Consider the following 26328-nt stretch of genomic DNA (forward strand, 5'->3'; position numbering starts at 1 on the left):
ACGGCCGGGACAGCGGTGTGCTGACCACATGCCCCTCCATATCCGCATCCAGTGGCGCCTATGATCTGAGGATGACACGGCGGCCGGTCAGTACCGTTGGGGGTCCGTGGCCTGTTCGGGGAGAGTTTAGTTTTTTTTTGGTAAAGAATTCGTGTTAATATCCTGCAGCCGTGACTTACTAAACTGACAGTTCGGTAATTTTCACGCTTGTCGAAACCTGCTCTCTTTGGGATTGGAATAATTATATTCTTCTTGAAGTCCGGGGGTATTTCACCTGTCTCATACATCTTGCTCACCAGGTGGTAAAGTTCTGTCAGGGCTGGCTCTTCCAAGGCTGTCAGTAGTTCTAATGGAATGTTATCTACCCCCAGGGCCTTGTTTCGACTTAGTTCTTTCAGTATTCTGTCAAACTCTTCACTCTGTATCATATCTCCCATTTCATTTTCATCTGTGTCCTCTTCCATAATATTATCCTCAAGAACATCGCCCCTGTATACACCTGTTATATACTCGTTCCACCTTTCTGCTTTCCTCTCTTTGCTTAGAACTGGTTTTCCATCTGAGCTCTTATATTCGTACAAGTGGTTCTCTTTTCTGCAAAGGCCTCTTTAATTTTCCTGTAGGCGGTATCTATCTTACCCCTAGTGATATTTGCCTGTACATCCTTACATTTGCCCTCTAGCCATCCATGCTAAGCCATTTTTCACTTCCTGTCGATCTCGTTTTTAAGACGTTCTTTATTCCTTTTTGTCTGTTTCATTTACTGCATTTTTATATTGTATCCTTTCATCAGTTAAATTCAATATTTCTTTTGTTACCCAAGGATTTCTTCCAGCGCTCTTCTTTTTATCTACTTGATCCTTTGCTGTCTTCACTGTTTGATCTCTCAGAGCTACCCATTCATCTTCTACTGTATTTCTTTCCCCCGTTCTTGTCAATCATTCCCTAATGCTCTTTCTGAAACTCTCTACAACCTCTGTTTCTTTCAGTTTATGCAGATTCCAGCTCCTTAAATTTCCACCTTCTTACAGTTTCTTCAGTTTTAATTTACAGTTCATAACCAATAGATTGTGGTCAGGGTCTACATCTGCCCCTGAAAAGTCTTACAATTTAAAACCTGCTTCGTAAATCTCTGTCTCACCATTATATAATCTAACTGACACCTTCCAGTGTCTCCAGGCCTCTTCCACGTATACAACCTTCTTTCATGATTCTTGAACTAAGTGCTAGCAGTGATTAAGTTATGCTATGTGGTGAATACTACCAGGCGGCTTCCTGTTTCATTCCTTACCCCCATTCCATATTCACCTACTACTTTTCCTTCTCTTCCTTTCCTGCTATCGAATTCCAGTCCCCCATGACTATTAAATTTTCGTTCCCCTTCACTATCTGGATACTTTCTTTTATCTCATTCTACATATCATCAATACCTTCGTCATCTGCGGAGCTAGTTGGCATATGAACTTGTACTACTGTGGCAGGCATGGGCTTCGTGTCTATCATGGCTACAATAATGCGTTCACTATGCTGTTAGTAGTAGCTTACCCGCACTCGTATTGTTATTTCATTATTCAACCTACTCCTGCATTACCCCTATTGGATTTTGTATTTATAACCCTGTATTCACATGACCAGAAATCTTGTTCCTCCTGCCATCGAACATCACTAGTTCCCACTATGTCTAACTTCAACCTGTGAATTTCCCTTTTTAAGTTTTCGATCCTACCTGCCCGATTAAGGGCTCTGGCATTCCACGCTCCGATCCGTGGAACGCCAATTTTCTCTCTCCTGATAACGACGTACACCTCAGTAGACCCCGGCCGGAGATCCGAATGGCCGACTCTGGAATATTTTACCCAAGAGGACGCCGTAATCTTTTAACCATACAGTAAAGCTGCAAGCCCTCGGGAAAAATGACGCTTGTAGTTTCCCCTTGCTTTCAGTCGTTCGCAGTACAAGCACAGCAAGGCCGTTTTGGTTTATGTTACAAGGCCAGATCAGTCAATCGTCCAGACTGTTTCTCTTGCAACTAATGAAAAGGCTGTTGCCCCTCTTCAGGAACTACACGTTTGTCTGGCCTCTTAGCAGATACCCCTCCGTTGTGGTTGCACCTACGGCACGGCTATCTGTATCGCTGAGGCACGCAAGTCTCCCCACCAACGGCAAGGTCCATGATTCATGGAGAAGCTTAGCACATTATAAGTATATTAACTGTTCACATTTTGGCGTAAGCAGAGATAGTCGTTATGAACTTCATTGTTGTGTTCGCTCTAGATTGATTTTATGGGGCAGCATCATAATTCTGCTTTGGGTATTCTGATACGATCTCCAGTCACATGTACTGATCTTGTCCCAGGTTTTCAGTAAAGAGCTTAATATGATGCTAATTTTCTATGACTCTTTAGGTCACTGACCTCAGCTGACAATTCGATCTATCATGTTGTAGTATATGACGTGCTGTATTTTTTATCTTTCTTAATTTTTGATGGGTTACAATTTAAGGAGGCACCTTATTAGCACGAAGCTATCGATTAAGTTAAATGTGGTTTGACGAGTCGTAAAGAAATTTGATGGACCCATAGCATAAAACCCATCCAAAATTAATTTTACGCAGTTTCATCATGTCACAGTACACTAGTTCTGACGGTATTTGATGGAACTAAAATTATTAACAAGTAGCCACAGGATTTGAAAGCCAAAGACTGGTACTACTACGTTGACATGCTGCTTTAAAAATAAGATTAATAATAATAATAATAATAGACTACAGGTAAAAAGAAAACAGTTGTTTAGCTACGTAATTAATAACACAACTGTAAAACGAATATAGATCAGGGCACAATTGGTCGCATCGGGGATGTTCAAGACTGAGCAGTATCTGCTACCTAATGAGGCACATTGTAATGTATGTAGTTTGACGTTTTCTTCCTTTTCTCCTTCCCAACACCCTTTCAGCAGTATTTTTATGACAGGAGATGTAATTGAAATGTCTTATTGCGTAAGGTGGCGATTTCAGTTTCTGAACGACACATATTAATCAGCGTATGTACACACGTACTCGTGTTTAGTTGGCGGAAATCAGTTATCCTTTCAAAGAAGACCCTCAACGGAAGTTACTCTGACAAAGAACATAACTGTATGTCAGCTACCGGCGAAGACAAGACAGCTCAAAGTATCATTACTATGTCCATACGAGCAAGTTGCAGAGTTTATATGAGATTTCTCTCTATACAGTACCAGGTACTAGTCGAGCTGAGAGGAGATGATATCGAAATGTCTAGTAAGTTATCACGCAGTGTGCTTTGTCCATTACCTCATTTCACAGAGTAATCCGGTGGTGAAGTAAAAAGTTCCAGTTGTAGCACAATGTACAAATCTGTCTGACTGATGTAAATATAAAAAGATACAAATTTGTTGTTAACTATAGTCTAGTCCGTAATTGTGAATGGAAATTAAGGAAAAGAAATGGACTTATTCTCTTCGTGTTTAAGTCTGGGACAAGTGCATTAACACCCAGATTAATTCTTTCTTTAGGAGAAGCGAATTAATCTTAAATGAGTCACAAGTCTTGGAATAAAACCGTTGAACTTTCAATTACGTCTTCACCGAAGAAGCAGAAATTGCATGCTGAAAGCTAATGAAGTACAAACGGTATAATAGACAATGAAGATGTGGAATCGAAAATGAGAAGGTGTATGTCTTCGATATTCATGCGTTTCCTTACTTCTCCATCCTCTCCTGATCGGCTGCTTCATCCGTTGATAGGCTTCTGAGGACTGTGTCGTTCTTACCTTTACCTCCGCTAATATATTACTGGCCTGAACGGGTGTTGTGTTCTTTCCCCCTAGAGATCCCCCACGGAAATTTGCGTGTACTAAACGATCTGATGCAGTTCCTATTTCAATTGTGAGAATTTGCTGTCAAATGTCAAGCGCTAGAGTAATCTACATATTCACTTCGCTGTACCTTCGTTCACTTGGCTACATCCGTATTCGCAACTACTGTCTATAAAATACCGATAAAAGGTCTACTCTTTGAACCGAATACTGATCGGAATAGAATTATAATCACGCAAATATCACAGTATAATAATCAAATCTAGGGTTTCGCGTAAAAGGATGTCCATTTCCACTGTCGTACAATGTGTAACCTTCTCGATTATTTGTAAAGTTCCATCCTATACACCGAAGGCGATTACTGTATCGTGTCTAGTTCCGCAGGTAAAATGATTCTCTAGTTTTTACCGCCACAAAAAGAGCTGTCTGATACGGTTATATTCCACAGGAAGAGGTGTTGTTGAGCTTTCATTGCTAGGAGAAAAAGAAGAAATTGATGGTACATTGTCTCTAGAAAGGTTACAGCTCGTATACAGGGTGTTACAAAAAGGTACGACCAAACTTTCAGGAAACATTCCTCACACACAAAGAAAGAAAATATGTTATGTGAACATGTGTCCGGAAACGCTTACTTTCCATGTTAGAGCTCATTTTATTACTTCTCTTCAAATCACATTTATCATGGAATGGAACCACACAGCAACAGAACGTACCAGCGTGACTTCAAACACTTTGTTACAGGAAATGTTCAAAATGTCCTCCGTTAGCGAGGATACATGCATCCACCCTACGTCGCATGGAATCCCTGATGCGCTGATGCAGCCCTGGAGAATGGCGTATTGTATCACAGCCGTCCACAATACGAGCACGAAGAATACCTACATTTGGTACCGGGATTGCGTAGACAAGAGCTTTAAAATGCCCCAATAAATGAAAGTCAAGAGGGTTGAGGTCAGGAGAGCGTGGAGGCCATGGAATTGGTCCGCCTCACCGAATCTGTTGTTGAGAAGCGTACGAACACTTCGACTGAAATGTGCAGGAACTCCATCGCGCATGAACCACATGTTGTGTCGTACTTGTAAAAGCACATGATCTAGCAGCACAGGTAGGGTATCCCGTATGAAATCATGGCCGGCCGCGGTGGTCTAGCGGTTCAGGCGCTCAGTCCGGAACTGCACGACTGCTACGGTCGCAGGTTCGAATCCTGCCTCGGGCATGGATGTGTGTGATGTCCTTAGGTTAGTTAGGTTTAAGTAGTTCTAATTTCTAGGGGACTGATGACCACAGCAGTTAAGTCCCATAGTGCTCAGTGCCATGAAATCATGATAACGTGCTCCATTGAGCGTAGGTGGAAGAACATGGGGCCCAATCAAGACATCACCAACAATGCCTGCCCAAACGTTCACAGAAAATCTGTGTTGATGACGTGATTGCACAATTGCGTGCGGATTTTCGTCAGCCCACACATGTTGATTGTGAAAATTTACAATTTGATCACGTTGGAATGAAGCCTCATACGTAAAGAGAACATTTGCACTGAAATGAGGATTGACACATTGTTGGATGAACCATTCGCAGAAGTGTACCCCTGGAGTCCAATCAGCTGCTGATAGTGCCTGCACACGCTGTACATGGTACGGAAACAACTGGTTCTCCCGTAGCACTCTCCATACAGTGACGTGGTCAACGTTACCTTGTACAGCAGCAACTTCTCTGACGCTGACATCAGTGTTATCGTCAACTGCACGAAGAATTGCCTCGTCCATTGCAGGTGTCCTCGTCGTTCTAGGTCTTCCCCAATTGCGAGTCATAGGCTGGAATGTTTCGTGCTCCCTAAGACGCCGATCAATTGCTTCGAACGTCTTCCTGTCGGGACACCTTCGTTCTGGAAATCTGTCTCGATACAAACGTACCGCGCCACGGCTATTGCCCCGTGCTAATCCATACATCAAATGGACATCTGCCAACTTCTCATTTGTAAACATTGCACTGATTGCAAAACCACGTACGTGATGAACACTAACCTGTTGATGCTACGTACTGATGTGCTTGATGCTAGTACTGTAGAGCAATGAGTCGCATGTCAACACAAGGACCGAAGTCAATATTACCTTCCTTCAATTGGGCCAACTGGCGGTGAATCGAGGAAGTACAGTACATACTGACGAAACTAAAATGAGCTCTAACATGGAAATTAAGCGTTTCCGGACACATGTCCACATAACATCTTTTCTTTATTTGTGTGTGTGGAATGTTTCCTGAAAGTTTGGCCGTACCTTTTTGTAACACCCTGTATACCCCCAACCCGTAACACTTATTTGACAAAGTGCCGTGTCACATCAAAGACATACCTCTGGAGAGCGTTAGTTCTTTATTTAAGATCTCTTTAATGTATTTTGAGACCTTATTGCAGAGGAATGTAAACCCAACAAGCAACTAGTAACACTAGTAAGTTCACTTTTACGCAGCACCAGAGTTTGTTCACGCTTCCACATCTAATTGGAGCAGCTATGGAGTCTAGTTTGCACAGGGGTTTGAGCTATAGCATTATTTGCCAGTGTTTATCGAGTCTCACGAGTTGCGGTCCCGTTTCACGCAGTGAACTCGAGACTTGCGACCGCCGCAGTCGACCCCCGATGCTACCAAAGGCGGGGCCGCAGACTCACCTGGGGGCAGGCGCTGGTGGAGCTGCTGCTGCTTGCGGCTGAGGCGCGCCGCCAGCCGGGAGGCGGCGGCCAGCGGGCAGCCCGACAGGCTGCGGTGGGTGTTCCGGTTGGAGCTAACATGGCCCCGCCCATTGCAACCGGGGGTGGGGCATTTCAGAATTGTCTCATGCATCGCCAGGACTATACAACAGAATCACAAGGAGGCCCGCTTGAGTATACAGTCGACCTTTATAACCGGCGAAAGAAAAGAGAAACAGAAAAAGAAGGGCGGGTAGAGAGTAAAACCATAAAGAAAATAACGACAGTAGCAGTCTATTGATTGCAGCAAACTTGGCGCTCGTAACGGCGCAAGTTTGAAAGTGAAAACTCGAAGGGAAAGTTTGAAAAACACATTTTATTTCCATATTAGTTGAATACGAGTCGTGCGCGTGGTGCGAGGGGAGAAGACATTACTCACAGATGTTTTATGGGTGAAAGGGGAGAAACGGGAGTGCTTTCAAAACAATCACGTTTCCGTGTAACAACGTAAAGGTGTATATACTCAACCTGACCTTCAGATTCTATTGCATGCCCACACGAGAAGCAAAACAAAGTGGTTTCTGGCTAAGTCACTACTGAAAGCGAACGAATGAATAAAATATAAGCTAGCTCTCTACCCCGCAAAGAAAACCAAGGGAAGCGATAAACAAGCGATTACATAGGTAGAGGACACTTACTTTCAGGTGTCACCTTGTCTTTTCTTGGGCATCCGGATAAGCTGCATGTAAGAGAGAGTACGTCTTTACGTAAAAAGTGAACGACTGAATGTAAACTTTCTTTGTTTTCCACAAACTAATAGTTTCAACGTGAAAATATTAAGCAACGAATCTGGAGTAGAATCCCCTATTAACAATACTGAAAGAAAACCATTTTGCTCTCCACAGTCTCTGGCTGCTGGCATTTACATGTAATATAAGTTAACAAAAGAACACTGAAATGTTTTTATAGTATGAATAAGGAGTGAAGCAGCCCTACTGACCTGCGATGATGCGAGTAGAGTCCAGTGACGTGACCTTGCCCCGTGCAACCAGGCGTAGGACAGCGGCTACCCTCTGAAAATAAGAAACACCATTATCATCTAGCGCCTCCGCACTGATAATCCCAGTTGGTACTGGCACGCAAATCATTGCAGGGATTTTCTTCGGTTTCCCTTTTCCTTTATTTCATATGACACTCAGTTACATAGATTGTATCAGCTAACTGGAAAGACACTTCCGAGAAGTTTAGAGAGTACCTCATTGCCGAGCAGTTACGTTTTGCTGTAGGAGACTGCAACACCACTTAGGTAGAATTTATAAGAGAAGAATGTAAACTCAAACTATGTAAGTGCAGCTGTCTCGTTACACTTCCGGTATTGCGTATGAATCTATTTTTCCCAGTGGATTAACTTACGAAGAAAATTGGTGACGGCTTTTTGTCGTTCGTGACAAATGTCAACGTAAATAGTCTACGTACAAGCGTGCTCGCAGATAATCACTAATGTACGATTTAAATGGGTACACTTACCGGAAAATCGAACACCATTACAATTTTAAGAACTTTCTAAATTTAATTTCAATGCTGTATCGCCCATTTTCATGCGGCACAGAATTATTTCATTATATTACTGGAAGAACGCATTATGCTCATTCATTATCAATAGCGAAAGTTCATGTTTGATTCCTTGTTCGGTACCCCTTATTCTAGTCATTTGATCTTAGTACTGACCAACATCGTCGCAAATGCTATATAAAAAGCTGCTATCTGTTAATCACAATATAACAAGTCCTACATTGATTCGCCATTACTGATAGTACAATGGTTGGTACAACAAATTGAAATTTGATTGTTCATTTGGGAACATTCAGGAAGCAAAAAACTAGAGAAGCATTCCTTCACGGAACATCACCTACTAGTGAAATGTTTTCCGTCTGGAGCAGCAGAAAGAGCTACTTGAAACTGAACGAATACTGGCCGGCCGGGATGGCCGAGCGGTTCTAGGCGCTACAGTCTGGAACTACGCGACCGCTACGGTAGCAGGTTCGAATCCTGCCTCGGGCATGGATGTGTGTGATGTCCTTAGGTTAGTTAGGTTTAAGTAGTTCTAAGTTCTAGGGGACTGATGACCTTAGAAGTTAAGTCCCATAGTGCTCAGAGCCATTTTTTTTTAACGAAGACTAGTAAATCAGTGATGATAGCAGTGGTTGGACGATTGTGTTTAATTACCAGAATTTATTTTTTCGTGATATATGACAATTTTATGTTTCGATTTGACGAGATTTATATTAAAAATGCAATTGCCAGTTTGTTGTTGATGTGGTCTTCACTCGAAGAAACTGGTTTGATACAGCTCCCGCTCACCTTTTAATGTATCCTGTGCAAGTCTCTTCATCTCCACGTAAATACTGCGACCAACATCCAGTTGAAATTGCTTACTGTATTTAAGCCTCGGTCTCCATCTACAATTTTTATCCCGCACTTTCCTCTGTTACCAAGTCAGCTACTCCCTGATGCCTAAGTATGTGTTTATCAACTTATTCCTTTTTTACCCAAGTTGTACGACTGAACTATTTTCTCCCCCAGTTGAGTACCTTCTCATTAGCTACACTGTGTAATAACGTACTCCTCAACATTCTTCTGTCTCACCACATTCAAAAGGCTTATATTGTCTTCTCCTATCTGATGTTTTTCCCCTTGTTTCACTTTCGTACAAGGCTACACTCCAGACAAACGCTTTCAGAAAAGCTTTGCGGTCTGTCACAGATATATGTGTTTGAAATGGCTGTTTCAAACTGTTGACGCAAGCTTCTTTGCATATGTTGTTTTTCCGAAGCGGTTCTCCAGTAAAGGCTGCAAATGATCAACAGTGTACTTATGATCCGTCTTGATTGCAAAATTTTTATTCATATGACCGGTTTCGGTTCTTCTAGAACCATCTTCAGATGTGATATTTCGGTTACAGGAGTGACCCGTCCAAATCCAGCAACTTTCACATGCTGCGTCACATAAGCAGACGGATTATAAGTACACTGTAAAATTCACTGATTGCTATTATCCTATTAGACATTATGTCTGTTTTTGCAAAATGATCAACAGCTTGAAAGTTAACGTGAGCACATAGATTCTTGTAGGGACAGTCCTATTGGAAGTGGTATGCCGTTGCCTTACCCGCCTTGTGAAAAGAATATTCATCCATTTGTACTAGGAGTGATCGCCTTACCCGAAACTCGGTGAGGCTTTAGCATTTTCCGTAAATAGAAAGATTTGCAAAACGTAAACGCTCTATTAAAAGAGTGCTAGAAAAAATGTGTAGAGAAGCTGGGAAGCTGGAAATCTGTCGTCGTGCGTTTCAGTACAGGAAACTTTGCCAGACTAAAAACTTGACAGTCAGTGGAATGCGAGTTACCACGCCGTGTGGCTGAGAACGACTGAGACGGGTTGCGAATAGCACCAGTGGCGCAGTGGCTGCGGCGGAATGCTAATAGGGAGGCGGCCAATCAGTGCCGGGGTGCAGCGGCCTCTCATCTGCATGCTAAGCACTGGCCGAGGATAAACAGCGGCGGGCACACGCAAACTGGCTGCAGTCCGCCCGTCTCGCAGCCGCTGCACTGTGCCCAGGCTACGCAGGCGGGGCGACCGAGCAAGTGGATCACGGCTGTCGCCCAGGGGGTCGCAACTCAAGGGATGCGACATCTTAGTCGCACACGTACAACACTAAAATATGACCATTATGTAAACAACATTCATCAATTTCGGCCTCATTCTTGTGTTCGTTTCTGTAATCATAGGTGTTTACAATCGCCGCAAGTGTTTATTCTTAGGCTAAGCCTTGGCTGTCGAATTTTACTGACTTTCAGAGTGATGCAATTTAATGCATTAACAAAGGAGACATTAGAATCATCATTCACTTTGGTACTTTCACTAATGAGTTCATTACAAATCACCAATTTTTTTTTTTTTTTTTTTTTTTTTTTACTTGACACATGATTAGTGTTGTAAGCTAAGCACGTGCTGTAACAAGATATTGATCAGATATCTGACTTCGTGATGATGACAAACATAGAAAGCAGTCATCTCTGAATGATAGCAATTAAAATATTTGCAGTCTATACTGAACTCATTAATCAATATTATTTCAGTAAGTGCTCATTGATTTAACTTACTTTTCTGTACTCATTTGCCGGCCGCTGGTGACCGAGCGCTTCTCGGCGCTTCAGTCTGGAACCGCGCGACCGCTACGGTCGCAGGTTGGAATCCTGCCTCGGGCATGGATGTGTGTGATGTCCTTAGGTTAGTTAGGTTTAAGTAGTTCTAAGTTCTAGGGGACTGATGACCTGCGATGCTAAGTCCCATAGTGCTCAGAGTCAAGCCATTTGTACTTATTTCTTCTCAGTTGCGCCATTTTAATAATGATAGCGTAACAACAGGTAAAAACTAAACTGATTATTTATACTTTCTTCTCCTAAATTTGAATGACATTTTGCACTGTATTTTCTCCATTTTGAATAGATACACTGGTATGCTGGTTCACCTACCAGAGAATCAACATTTGTACATCCAAGGGGTACGTGTGTTACAGTACTCATCATTTGAGGATTGAAACTGCAGATATAGTCAACCATTTATATCTGCAGCGATTTGTATTAAATTAAATTATTTGTCATCTTCAACTTTTGTAATCCTGTCTTCCTCAGTTGCGTGTAATATTACGGTATATTGATAATTTTTACTTATGGACCGTCGGACAGCAATTGAATAAAACACAATATACCACACCAAAATACACACACACAATATATATATATATATATATATATATAGTGTGTGTGTATTTTGGTGTGGTATACTGTGTTTTATTCAATATATATATATATATATATATATATATATATATATATATATATATTGAAGAGAGGCCGCTGCACCCCGGCACTAATTTGCCGCCTCCCTATTAGCATTCCGCCGCAACCACTGCGCCACTGGTGATATATATATATATATATATATATATATATTGAATAAAACACAATATACCACACCAAAATACACACACACAATAATTATATATATATATATATATATATATATATATATATATATATATATATATATATATATATATAGGGAGGCGGCAAATTAGTGCCGGGGTGCAGCGGCCTCTCATCTGCATAGAAAGTTGCAAAACGTAAACGCTCTATGAAAATAGTGCTAGAATATATATATATATATATATATATATATATATATATATATATATATATACGAACAGATCACAGATACTTCAATAATTACACTCCAAAGTTTGGCAATACCATTCGATCTTTGGCAAAAACATTTGACAGTCGGGAACAGAAACCAAAACATTGCATTGAAACAAGCGTTCAGTTCATAGTGCTGTGGAATGTGGGAAAAAATCCTCAAATTGGCATTCATAAGAAGTACAACAACACCAAAAATGCAACAGGAGCGAAATATGTAAGAAATAGTCTACGCAACCTGTAAGTACAGTTCAAATCATTACTACTTAAAAAGTACCAACCACCAGAACTGTTTATAACCTATAGGTACAGTGACAAAAATGTAAATTAAATAGCAAACATATGTACATATTCCAGGCCACTGATGATGCCTTGCAGAAAATAAAGGCGAAACGCGTATGGCACTAAAATTGTGTTTTATTCAGTTGCTGTCAAACGGTCCATAAGTAAAAATTATCAATATACCGTAAATTATTTGCATATTACTGGGAGACTATCAAATTCGCTTGACTGTAGCACAAAATGTTGTATGACTGTAAGTGGTCCACTTTGGAGGTCGTTTATCCTCATGACCGACGAAGATAGCATCACACCAATGTCATGGTTCCATTTAATAGCAAAATGGGACCGAAGTAGCTGTTCATGAATAAATACGCGCTGCGATTATGGGGTGGATAGCGATTGATCCAACCTGCAGGCTGGCCCATACGGATACATCGCTGTCCAGCCTCTCCCTCCTGTCTTAAGAGCCGCTAGCTCGCCATCCCGCCTTCCCTCGTTCCCACAGCCTTATTAGCTGATATTGTCTCTCACCTCAGGCTGCCGTAGGCTCTCTATTTGTTTGAAAAGCGTTCCTATTATTTAACATTACCAAAAGTAACCTTTAGCTTGAGAACTACTTTTTTTTTGGAGCTGTGGTACACGTGTTTCTTTTGCTTATTTTACTAGGCATAAAACTTTTTTCATTCTCAATTGCATATTTTTTGTGATATGAATAATGTTTAGAAAGACTTCCGAAATTGTGGCTTGACTGGCGCCTGCAGAGAATTGGTCTGAATTGTTTCAATGCCATTTAGTGAATATTCGATAACACTTGGAGAGTCTTACAATCAAAAAAATTCGATGGGCAATAATAAACTGGTTAACAGCGTTATTACAGTAAAACATTTATCCGTCTTAACTTTTGACTAATTGATAGTTTTATCTTCTTTTTTGTCATGTGTATGTTATGGAATACAACATGTCAATTGAAATATTATTCCAAAACTAAAGATTGGTTGATATCGAGTGTCAAGTGACTGAGCACCATTTTCGTTGATAATCTATTTTATATAGGCATCAACTACACCTCTTAAACAAAATGCATTATCCTTATGAATAACATTTTCCTTGCCTCTGTCCATTAGTTTGACTTACGTCGTCAGTGGAATTGGTAACGGGCACTTATCGTGAGTGGAAATAGTAATGGGCAGTTATCACCAGTGGAAATAGTAATGGGCAGCTAATGATAAGAACTTGAACTATGCAGAGACTAAACACGAAGCGTAACCTGGAGGCGAAATAGTGGGCAGCTCCCCCTCCTCCCCCACCTCGCCCAGCCAATCACCGCCAATGACTCTGGTCCAGCGGCCTGCATTCAGCCTGGTGGGCCATACGACAAGTGGATACCAGCACTGTGGCCGCCACCACTCTTACATGAAACTGACAACACTACAGCATTTAAAACTGCTCTTCGAAAAAGAAGGTACAAAGCTCAGTCTATAGCTTTGGCTAATGTCATCCCTCTTCATAAATTTATGACGTAAGAAACACTAGATGTTTTGTATAATCAAGTAGTGTAGCTTATTTATTGACTTGCAGCGGTCTAAGCTTGTGTACATCAATGTACATTCTTTTGTTATTCAAACTGAAGATGACATTAGTTTGGAAACTGAGACGGAAAAGTGAATTGTTTATAAATCATAATCCATTTGTAAGAATACCATGCCTTCCTTTACTGTTACGGACTCCAAGTGCAAAGAGAGTGTATTTTACATTACGATTTCGTAACACATAGCTGATGATTTCCTTTCAGTGTAGCTTCTGTCTTAGCATTTTATCGTCTTCTTCTTTGGTATAGAACCGAGTTGCCTTTTCCATTAATCTGTGAAGACATATTTCCACTCTACACTAAGTAAGCTCGAAATCAGAGAGAACCTCTTCCGATCCGAACTGATACACATCATTGGTTCCGACGTGAGCCGCCAAATGCAGTTGATTGCATTCTGTGCTCTTCATGGCATCCGGTCGGACTCTTCTCACGTCTGAGATGACTCCACCCGGTATGCACACGCAGTTGACATTGGCTTTCTTCCCCTCCTTAGCAGCCATATCCCTAAGGGGCCCCATAGTGAGCCTAACATTGGAGCTCCCAACTATCAATAATCCCACCCTCTGCGATTGTCCTGATCTTGCAGGCTGAGAGGTTTCCTCTGAAACAGGACAGGCGACAGCATCTGGCGCAGTGACGGTGTCAGCCACAGACAGTGCCTGGAACCTGTTTGTCGGAAAAACCGAGGAGGCCTCACGTGCAGCCGTCTGGGGAGTCTGTCGCCGCCTGCTGCGCCCCGGAGCGACCCCCTTCTCGACCACAGGTGAGGGGGTCAACTTCCGTGCGAGCAGTAACTGGGCTGTCCACCGCTGAGGACCGAATGGCGGAGTCAGACATGCTGGACGTCCGTTGGATCCGCACGACCGGGTCACAAGAGTGATGCCCATCCATTGCAGCTTCAAGCTGTGTAACCGAAGCCATCACAACCTCAAACTGACAGCGAAGTGTCACCAACTCGGCTCGCATCCGCACTCAGCAATCACAGTCCCTATACATACCAAAGACCATGGAAAATTACACCACACAGGCAAACAAGGACAATTTACACGCTCTACGGAGCTCTACTGTCGACGTGCAGTAAAGCACAAGAACTGTGTCCAATAAATTAGATTAATACGCAGAGATTAAAAAAAACTACCAAAGCATTCAGATGAGACTAAATTATTTGCTCCTGATTAGAAACTTGTAATATGTCACAAAATCGGTTTACTTTCCGACGCAAAAGAACATGCGGCAACCGTGCCTATTAAAAATTAAATTATCACACAGAAACTCAAGAAACTAAAGGACACGGATGAAACTATACAATTCGCTCGTATTAGCGGCCTTCTCTGCGCGATAGCAATGGAAATACCATCGAAGACTGTGCTGTGAAAGCAGAGGTACTAAACAGAGCCTTTCGTAGTAAACAGAGCCTTTCGAAATTTCTTCACCGAAGAAGACGAAGTAAATATTCCAGAATTTGTATCAAAAACAGCTGCCAACGTGAATAACTTGGAAGTAGATACCCTCGGCGTATTGAAGCAACTTAAATCACTTAATAAACGCAAGTCTTCTGTTCCAGCTGTATACCAATTAGGCTCCTTTAAGAGTATGCTGATGCAACGGCTCCATTCTCGACAGTCATATACAACCGCTCGCTCGACGAAAGATCTGTACCCAAAGACTCGAAATTTGCACAGGTCACACCAACATGCAAGAAAGGTAACAGGAGTAATCCACCAGATTACAGGCTCATATCATTAACGTCGATATGCAGCAAGGTTTTGGAACATATATTGTGTGCGAATATTATGAATTACCTCGAAGACAACGGTCTATTGATACACAGTCGATGACACGGATATAGAAAATATCGTTCTTGTGAAACACAACTAGTTCTTTACACACACGAGATGAGTACTATTGACAAGGGATTTCAGATTGATTTCCGTATTTCTAGATTTCCAAAAGGCTTTTGACACTGTACCACACAAGCGGATTGTAGTGATATTGCGTGCTTACGAGATACCGTCTCAGTAATGTGAATGGATTAGTGATTTCCTTTCAGAGAGGTCACAGTTCGTAGTACTCGTAATTGACGTAATGTCATCGAATAAAACAGAAGTGATTTCTGGCGTTCTTCAAGATAGTGTTATAGGCCCTCTCTGCTCCTTATCTATATAAACGATTTAGGAGACAATGTGAGCAGCCGTCTTAGGTTGTTTGCAGATGATGCTGTCGTTTATCGTCTGTTAAAGTCGTCAGAAGACCAAAACAAATTGCAAAACGATTCAGAAAAGATGTCTGTATGGTGCGAAAATTGGCAATTGACCGTGAATAATGAAAAGTGTAATGTCATCTACATGAGTGCTAAAAGAAATCCCTTAAACTTCGATCACACGTTAAATCTGTCAAATATAAAGGCCGTAAATTCAACTAAATACCTAGGAATTACAATTAGGAACAATTTAAATTGAAAAAAAACATAGAAAACGTTGTGGGGAAGGGAAACCAAAGACTGCGTTTTATTGGCAGAACACATATAAAATATAACAGGTCTACTAAAGAGAATGCCAACATTATGCTTATCCGTCCTCCTTTGGAGAACTGCTGTGCTGTATGGGTCCCTTACCACATCGGATTAACGGAGTACGTCGAGTAAGTTCCAAGAAGAGCAACACGTGTTGTATTTTCGCGAAACAGGAGAGAGTGTGTCACAGATATGATACAGGATTTGGGGTTGTGACATTAAAACAGAGACGTTTTTCGTTGCTGCGGAATCTTCTCACGAAATTTCGATCACACACTTTCTCCTCCGAAAGCGAAAATATTTTCTTGACGCCGACCTACTCTATCTGATCAAAAGTATCCGGGCACCTGGCTGAAAATGACTTAGAAGTTCGTGGTACCCTCCATCGATAGTTCTGTATTTCAGTAAGGTGTTGGCCTACGCTTAGCCTTGATGACAGCTTCCATCCTCGTAGGCATACGTTCAATGAGGTGCTGGAAGGTTTCTTGGGGAATGACAGCCCATTCTTCACGGAGTGCTGCACTGAGGAGAGGTATCAATGCCGGTTGGTGAGGCCTGGCAAGAAGTCGGCGTTCCAAAACATGCCAGAGGTGTTCTATAGGATTCAGGTCAGGACTTTCTGCAGGCCAATCCATTACAGGGATGTTATTGTCGTGTAACCACTCCCCCACAGGCCGTGCATTATGAGCAGGTGCTCGATCATGTTGAAAGATGCAGTCGCCTTCTCCGAACTGCTCTTCAACAATGGGAAGCAAGAAGGTGCTTAAAACTTCGATGTAGGCCTGTGCTGTGATAGTGCCACGCAAAACAACAAGGGGTGCAAGCCCCCTCCATGTAAAACACGACCACACCATAACACCACCGTCTCCGAATTTTACTGTTGGCACTATACACGCTGGCAGAAACGTTCACCGGGCATTCGCCATACCCACATCCTTCCATCGCATCGCCACATTGTGGACCGTGATTCGTCTTTCCACACAACATTTTTCCATTGTTCAATCGTCCAACCTTTGCGCTCCTTACACCAAGCGAGGCGTCGTTTAGCATTTACCGACGTGATATGTCTTCTGAGCAGCCGCTCGGCCATGAAATCCAAGTTTTGTCACCTCACACCTAACTGTCATAGTACTTGCAGTGGATTCTGATGCAGTCTGGAATTCCTGTGTGGATGTCTGGATAGATGTCTTCATAGATGTCTGCCTATTACACATTACTAGCCTCTTCAACTGTCAGCGGTCTCTGTCAGTCAACAGACGAGGTCAGCCTGTACGCTTTTGTGCTGTACGTGTCCCTTCATGTTTCCACGTCACTGTGACGTGGGAAACCGTGGACCTAGGGATGTTTACGAGTGTGGAAATCTCGTGTACATACGTATGACACAAGTGATACCCAATCAGCTGACCACATTCGAAGTCCGTGAGTTCCGCGGAGCGCCCCAGTCTGCTCTCTCATGATGTCTAATGAGTAGTGAGGTCGCTGATGCGAAGTACCTGGCAGCACAGTGCACCTAATATGAAAAACGTATGTTTTGGGGCGTGTCCGGATACTTTTGATAACATAATGTACGTAGGGAGAAATGATCATCATGATAAAATAAGGAAAATCAGAGCTTGCACGGAAAGAAATAGGTGTTCGTTTTTTCCGCCCGCTGTTCGAGATTGGAATAATAGAGAATTATTGTGAAGGGGGTTCGATGAATCCTCTGCCAGGCACTTAAATGTGATTTGCAGAATATCTATGTCGATGTAGAAGGTTTTATTGCTTACATTTTATCCTTCCCCTGGAAGTGCAGTGTCAGAACAGCGCTTGCCCGTTGACCTCACTGCAACGGGAAAAGGTGAAGAAAGGTGGTGCAGCTGTAGAGAATCACTTTTGCTGCAGACTGTAGGGAGACAGCACGCCTGTTCCGGAACGCCAGCAGTGAGGCGCTACCAGCGAGGAGCCGGGACCGAGATTGGCCCGCAGCCGAAACAAAGGCGCTCGCTGCCGGCTAACGACGTCACGTATCGTAATCCAATTTGCGGCCTCGAGCCTCAGCCCTGGTGGTAATTATCCGCGGGCCCACGCCCCGATCTCCGGCCGCTCCCCAGCGCAGCGCAGCGCCGGCGCCGTCTTCGCCACAGCACGTCCTTCTCTGAGTCACCGCCTTCTGCCTGCTGTCTTCCCTAAAGTCGAAAGCGACCGAGTGGCAGAGCACGCTGCATTCTTAACTGGAGGGGAGGTTTTTCACGATACCTCTCCTTCGCTCAGATTCACTTTACATTTCAGCTCTTCCGTTATACACTATTAATTTTACGGAGATACATTTTTAACGGGGTATTTGTTAAATGATGGCCACCTATGTTATTAAACGGCTAACCCGGTTCATGGTTCATGCTGCACAATCCCAATTGCGGGTTACGCATTTTAACAGCTTCCAGGAGCAACAAAAAATTGATTTCCAATATTTCATACCTGTAGAGACCGAATTAAAAATGTTCAGAGGCTGTCAAAATCTAACCACTGACAGGTGTAATCTCATGTTAAAGATTTAGCGCAGAAAGACAAGTATTACAGTTAGAAATTGTGAATATGCCTTGGGGCAGCGTAACTCACGGTGAGCACGTGCCCAGACCATATTCATCCAGTGTTTGATAGTGAGAGCCGTTAGCGACTTGCAACAAACTTTACGCATAATTTTAGACTCTTAAGAAACTTTTTTCTGACACTCCCCACAAAATAACAAAATGGAATAAGATTTTCGTTTATCACATTTTTGCTGCTGATGCACTAAAACTGCCGCATCACGCATGGCGTTTTAATTTATTACTTCTTTTCTACTAGCTCTGTTCGCAACACATTTCTTAGGCAGTATCAACACATACCACTGAATGTACGTGCAAATTTATTTTATTGTACGACACATAGTTCAGGAGATATGACATCATAAATGTCGAGAAGCAAACAGAGCGCAAAGTTACGATACTATATTCATCCAGCGTTTGACAGTGACAGGACTTAGCCACTTCCAGCAAACTCTAAAGAGAATTTCAAGCCTTTTCTAAACTTTTTCTAGCTTACATGATTAACGTCAAGTATTTAACACATTAACTTATTTGTGAAGAAGAAGTTGGAAGCTGTTTTATGCTTGGGAGTTTGATTGTTTAAAGAATCGTCAGTTTACTGGTTTGCTTTATTTCGAGCTTCTTAGATTTGAATGACTGTATGAGAATGAGGTCTGTCGCGAAATTTGTTTGTTGTTATTTCAAATAAAATAAATTTTGCGTAATTATAATGAATTTTTTTATTTCTTTCTCAGGGCCTTTGTCCCGCTCCAACGCGTGGTCGGATTTGTTATTACGGATTTGGCACTGTTAATTGCAGAAGGTGGCCGGATGCCCTTCCTGACGCCACCCTAAACCCCCCAGGATGGAATTAGTATACCCCAGCTGTCTGCATCCAGTGTAAGTTATGAAATAGTGCGAACATTTTCAAATGTCTGACAGTCGTGTAACTGAGGCGGAACTTGGGGACCAATCCGGTATTCACCTAGCGGGATGTGGAAAACCGCCTGAAAACCACATCCAGGCTGGCCGGCATACCGGCCCTTGTCGTTAATCCGCCGGGCGGATTCGATCCGGGGCCGGCGCACCTACCCGAGTTCAGGAAGCAGCGCATTAGCGCTCTCGGCTACCCTGGCGGGTCCGTATTTATAATGGATGCGCGCATACAAACTTGCATTAGTAAACCTGCAACAATACATAAAGTGTCTTTAACCGTTGTGGATTTTTAATTGAATTCGTAGAAAGATCCTGTGTCCGTCTCTTCAATTGCAATCACGTCTCACCTGATTCGTTAAAAAACCTAGAAGTTCGGGGCCAAGGAAAACAAAGAGGAAAAAAACAGAAAAACCTGCAGTCTCCACCGAATCTCAAACATGTCGAAGTCCGTATCACTTTCTCCTCGTCCTTAATTTTGTTAAGATAACAATAAATAAAGTTTGCGACACCTTTCATCCTGTAATTATACGGATATGGTGTCTGTTCTTTCGGACATGTCCGAAAGAACAGACACCATATCCGTGTATGTACATAGTTGAGGCAACACTGGCCATGACCTTCTTCTTCTGTGTGGATGCACACATATTCTCCGAACTCTTACGGGACTTGGTAAGAATGTCTTCCACGAATAATGAGTGTGTTGGGGTGGGACACTACGAATGTAGTGTGTGGACATACAAGGTGAGAATGTGGGTCTTGCGGGAGGCGTGCGCGAGATAGTTCTTGCAGTCGCACTGTCCTCTGTGCCCTCGGTGGCTCAGATGGATAGAGCGTTTGCCGTGTAAGGAGATCCCGGGTTCGAGCTCCGGTGGGGGGCACACATTTTCACCTGTCTCCGTTGATATATATCTACGCCCAGTAGCAGCTGAATGTATTAAAATATAATTCTAATTCCTTTCATCCTGGTTCTGCCAGTGATTTCTCCCTGGTGGGAGGACCTTGTTGGCGTGCACTCAGCCTAGTGGAGCCAGTCGAGGGTCTACTCGAATGGGAATTAGCGGCTCAGAGCTCTGGAAAGTGACAACGGGTCGCGAGAGTGGTGTGCACTTCTTACCATGCCACAATGAGGCCATGTGTCACGGCGGCCCGTCGGCATCGCGTTCTCCTATGGGCCTGATAGCTGAGTTAATTTTTTTTATTTTTTTGTCAAACAGTAAAAACCCCTATAAAAATGGGCGATTGGTTGTTTACACTTGCTCTGAAACTGATTCTCAATCATGACGCCCGGCAGCGCTGGAGGAAGGCCTCGGGACGGGATGGAGATTACGGCAGCGTAATTAGGTAAATTCTGTCAAACGAATTAGTTTTGTCTGGTCCCCGTTTCGTAAGCCGACCCTCGTTGCAATCGATAGCTGATGTGCAATACCTGACACAAACAGGCCGTAACCCCAGATGATCACAAACAAAACTAATACACTCCAGGCCAAAAAAAAAGATGCACCACCAAGGAGTTATGTAAATCGGTCAGAAATTTAAATTCGCACAGTTATCGACGGAAAATGCAAAACTAAACGGCCGATGGATGAATGTGTGACACCGCAGCGCAATTTCACCTCGCGGCTGGCAGGCAGGAGTAGTAAGCAGGGGACAAGTCGATATCGGAGAATAAAGTCGTTGTCAATTTCATTCCGTGTACTCAGTTGGACATCAATTATGCCCCTCAGACTGGCGCGTGAACAACATACGCAGATGTTAGTATTTGAGAGAGGACGAGAAGTTCGGCTCCAAGAAGCTGGTTGCAATAATCAGCGGACCACTTGACATTTGCGTAGGAACGATGCGACTATCCCACGATGTTCGCAAGAATGAGTGAACCATGACCGAACACAGCTTCAAGAAGGTAGCGGTCGACCTAGAGAGACTACAGAAGTTGAGCATCGAGCAATCGTCACAGAGGCACTCAGAGCTCCGGCCGGAGTCATCGTCATCATCGACCCGACGTGCAACTGCTGTTTCAGTAATCACAAGGACCATTAATCGCATTGTGACTGGACCTTGGCGTAAAATAGGACGGTTGCCCAGAAAGTAATGCACCGAATTTTATTTCTTCAACAATTCTTTATTGGACATAATGATAATTACACATACGAAGGTATGGTGTTTTACTAGACACCCTATTTTTCCACGTAATCTCGATCCCGTTATGAGGCCTTCCTCCAGTGTGAAACAAGAGCGTGTATGTCCTGTCGGTGCCAATCCTTGTCCTGGTGGTGGAGCCAGTGCTTCACTGCGTGAATCACCTCCGCATCGTTCTCAAAATGTCTTCCACGAATGACATTCTTTAATGGTCCAAACAAGTGGAAGTCGGAGGGGGCTATGTCAGGGCTGTAGGGCGGATGGGGTAACACTGTCTAACCTTGTTTTGCAATGTGTTCAGCAGTCCTTAGACTTGTGTGTGGCCGAGCGTTATCGCATTGCAGCAATACATCTCCTGGGTTGCTGTGGCGACGAAGTCGCCGGAAGCACGTCTTGCGTTTTGTTAATGTGTTGACGTATGCTTCTGAATTAATGGTACCGCCTCTTGGCATAACATCAATGAGAATACACCTTCACAGTCCAAGATCACCGTGTTCATGACGTTACCGGCGGAAGCAGTTGCTTTGAATTTTTTCTTCTGTGGGGAGTGGGAATGGCGCCATTCCATCGACTGTCGTTTTGTTTTGGGCTCAGGATAATGAACCCAGGTTTCATCACCTGCCACAATCCGGAACAAAAAGGCCTCCCTCTCAGATTCAAAACGTCGCATCAAATCAAAACAAATGTTTTTTCTGTGCGATTTGTGATCCATCGTTAGACACCGCGGGACCCATATTGCGATTTTAGGCGGCCGTTGTGACCGAGCGGTTCTAGGTGCTTCAGTCCAGAACTGCGCTGCTGCTACGCTCGCAGGTTCGAATCCTATCTCGGACATGGATCTGTGTGCTGTCCTTAGGTTAGGTTTAAGTAAAGTCTAGGGGTCTGATGACCTCAGATGTCAAGTCCCATAGTAAAAGCAGCACTCCGTCTTCAGGCCACAAGTGGCCCACCGGGACCATCCGACCGCCGTGTCATCCTCAACCGAGGATGCGGGTAGGAGGGGCGTGTGGTCAGCACACCACTCTCCCGGTCGTTATGATGGTTTTCTTTGACCGGAGCTGCTACCATTCTGTCGAGTAGCTCCTCAGTTGATGTCACGAGGCTGAGTGCACCCCGAAAAATGGCAACAGCGCATGGCGGCCCGGACGGTCACCCATCCAAGTGCCGGCCACGCCCAACAGCGCTTAACTTCGGTGATCTGACGGGAACCGGTGTATCCACTGCGGCAAGGCCGTTGCCCAAGTCCCATAGTACTCAGAGCCATTTGCACACATTTTTGAATATCCAAGAGTGCAGATAACTGTGTTCACACTTCCTCTGCTGATTGACAGATGGAGCTCCAATAGCCGAGTCGTAATGCGTCTGTCCTCCCGAATGATAACATCAACATGCTGTAACAGGTCAGGTGTGACAGCCGTGGATGGCCTCCCCGATAGCTGCAAATCGTGGAGCTCCGTCGAATCGCCTTCTGGTGACCTCACCCTCCGTGCCCAGCGACTAACTGTACTTCTGTCGACAGCAGATGCTACATACACTTTGCACAAGCGTTTGTGAATATTCCATACAGTTTCTTACTCTGCAGTGAGAAATTCAATGACGGCACTTTGCTTGTAACATACATCACCCACAGACTCCAGTTTGAAACTGCCCTGCAGCTACGTTATTTGTAGGAAGCGACGGAAACTTTGTACGCTCACTCAGGAGACTTCAAATAATACGAGTGTATACGTAACATTTCGAATTCGTAACATTGTATTCGGCTGAGAAAAAAGATGCGGCTTGTTACTTTCTGGGTAACCCTCGGACCTCCTTAAACTGTGAGTCTGTAAGAAAGTAGGATGCGAATTCAGATTTGTGAGAGAAGAGACGTGGGCAGCCAGCTGTCAGCTCCTTGGGCGGCGTACATACAGGCCCCCAGGCCGGCCGGGAGACGGTACATCTCCGCCCCTGGCGCCCGAGACCGGGGCGCTAATAAAACTCGGGCATTTAAAACTCGGTGCTCCCTCCCGACACTCATTAAAAATAATTGTCGGCGCGCTGCTGCTGCTACTGCAGCGACCACTGCCGCCGGCAGCGCTTCCGGCAGGAAGGCGGAAAGAGCGGCCGGCAGCGGCCGGATGGGTGGCGCGGGAAGGAAGCTCGCAGCGCGTGGGCGGCGCCTGCCTTGCCTGGGGCGCTGCGGCCGCTTTGGCCCGTCCGGCATCTGCGCCCCCGCTGTCTGCGCTGCTGCCTGCGTCTCTGCCCCAGCCCAATGTGGTCACGTACGTCCCTCCTCACCTCTGCTCACATAGCCGCAAGCAGAGTACACTCAGTTGTCGCTGTGGCTTTCTTTCCGAAGACTGGTTTGGTGCAGATCCAGTAGCTACTGTACCCTGTGTCAGTCTCTTCGTTCCCAAATAACTGCTGTGGGCAGCATCCACTTCAACTTGCTTGCTGTAGTCATTCCTCGGTCTCCCTCTCCCCACTCCCTTACACTTCCTGGCATTACTAAATTAACTATTCCTTGATATCTCCTATCACCCGCATCCCTTCTTATAGAAGATTTGTGTGATCAATTTTTTCCTTTCCTATTCCATTCTCTCAATCTCTCTCTCTTTTTTACTTAGGCCTACCCATTGAATATTCAGCATTTTTCTGTAGCAACACATTTAAAACTCCGATTCTCTTCCTTTTTTGTGTTTCTGCACTGTTTATTGTCCACGTTTCGGATCCATGTAAGGCTACGCTCAGGACAAGTACTTTCAGACAGGACTTCCAAAATCTTAAATTCATAGCCTACGACAATTACACGACCACCATTAACACCATACTTGTGTCACTGTGACGAGTGGGTCACCTTAGTAGACCGAGCATCTTTTGCCATTTTCGGGCAATGTAAACTACACCCCTTTTCTAAAAAATTTAGTTCAGTTCTTCAAATCATCCATAATTCTTATATTACAGCCATGCGAGTGGGTGCAATGGTAAGACAATGGACCCGCACTGGAGTACAACTGTTCAAATGCCCTTCCAGCCATCAGGATTTGGTTTTTATGTGGTTTGTCTAAGTCACTTAAACTGAATTCCAAAACGATGAATTCCGGGATGATTCCTCTGAAAACAGTATCACATATTGCTTTTCCAATCCAATCTGGTGCTTTTTTCTAATAACCTCATTGTCGACTCTAATCTTTCTTTATGTAATACATCTTTGCTGTTGTTGTCGTCTAAATTTCTCGCAGGTTTTTTTCATTGTAATCTTAATTTTGTTGCAGATATACGGTACAATAGTACATAGTTTGCAACAGCTCTATCAAAGAGCTGTGTATGAAGCAGAAATATTTATTTTGTTGCAGACGAGAGTTTTAGAACACTGATACTAAGTGATTATTCCAAAAACAACAAATATTTTCCTAAACGTAACGTTGTTGGTCTTAATGATATTAAATGTGCGTGTACAGTTGTAAAAATTGGCTTACGTGTTGTTAGGCGAGGAAGAGCTGCGCAATATTTGGTAATCAGCAATACTGTAAGCGAATTATACCTTTTCCATTTTGAGGCATCTGACATGGGCGTCATCCTAGTGCATCGGCCTTGTACGCATACGAAGCTTAGAGAGATCTAGATTATGAGCAAATCTCGACTAATTTAATTGTAGTAACTAGTAAGTCTGTGGAAATTCGTGTGGAAATATTGAAGCAGGATCAAGCCAAAACTAGTGTAAGATAAGTCAAGACGCTTTCATTACCTCTCCTAAAGCTATGGATGCGCCCATCTGATAATATCTCAACGTAATCACAGGTTGGTACGGTTTAATCTGTTTCCACTCTGAATGCTATTTACTGTATATTTCTTGTGCCATACTGACTTGAGAACACAGTCTTCATTAAGAACCGGCATTATCCTCGATGCAAAAACATTTCGCGTCTACTTCTGTTTCTTACTACACTACTGGCCATTAAAATTGCTACACCTAGAAGAAATGCAGATGATAAACGTGTATTCATTAGACAAATATATTATACTACAACTGACATGTGATTACATTTTCACGCAATTTGGGTGCATAGATCCTGAGAAATCAGTACCCAGAACAACCACCTCTGGCCGTAATAACGGCCTTGATACGCCTGGGAATTGAGGCAAACAGAGCTTGGATGGCGTGTACAGGTACAGCTGCCCATGCAGCTTCAACACGATAACACACTTCATCAGGAGTAGTGACTGGCGTATTGTAACTAGGCAGTTGCTCGGCCACCATTGATCAGACGATTTCAAGTGGTGAGAGTTCTGGAGAATGTGCTGGCCACGGAAGCAGTCGAACATTTTCTGTATCCAGAAAGGCCCGTGCAGGACCTGCAACATGCAGTGGTGCATTATCCTGCTGAAATGTAGGGTTTCGCATGGATCGAATGAAGGGTAGAGCCACGGGTCGTAACACATCTGAAATGTGACGTCCACTGTTCAAAGTGCCGTCAATGTGAACAAGAGGTGACCGAGACGCGTAACGAATGGCACCCCATACCATCACGCCGGGTGAGACGCCAGTATGGCAATGACGAATACACGCT

At 43.7% G+C, this 26328-nt stretch overlaps 1 protein-coding gene and 1 pseudogene across 1 annotated transcript in view; both read right to left on the bottom strand.

Annotated features, from left to right (window-relative positions):
- LOC124793773 (trithorax group protein osa-like) overlaps positions 1–26328 on the bottom strand; it is a gene marked incomplete at its 5' end in the record, with an annotated part of 285916 nt that overhangs the window by 219394 nt on the left and 40194 nt on the right. The window contains 3 exons of the mRNA XM_047258050.1: positions 6503–6682; positions 7219–7259; positions 7521–7593. Coding sequence (XP_047114006.1) covers positions 6503–6682; positions 7219–7259; positions 7521–7593 — 294 coding nt within the window. The remainder of the gene's footprint in view (positions 1–6502; positions 6683–7218; positions 7260–7520; positions 7594–26328) is intronic.
- LOC124728060 lies at positions 22900–23017 on the bottom strand (annotated as a pseudogene).

Source organism: Schistocerca piceifrons, chromosome 1 (assembly GCF_021461385.2).
Source record: "Schistocerca piceifrons isolate TAMUIC-IGC-003096 chromosome 1, iqSchPice1.1, whole genome shotgun sequence".
NCBI lineage: Eukaryota > Metazoa > Arthropoda > Insecta > Orthoptera > Acrididae > Schistocerca > Schistocerca piceifrons.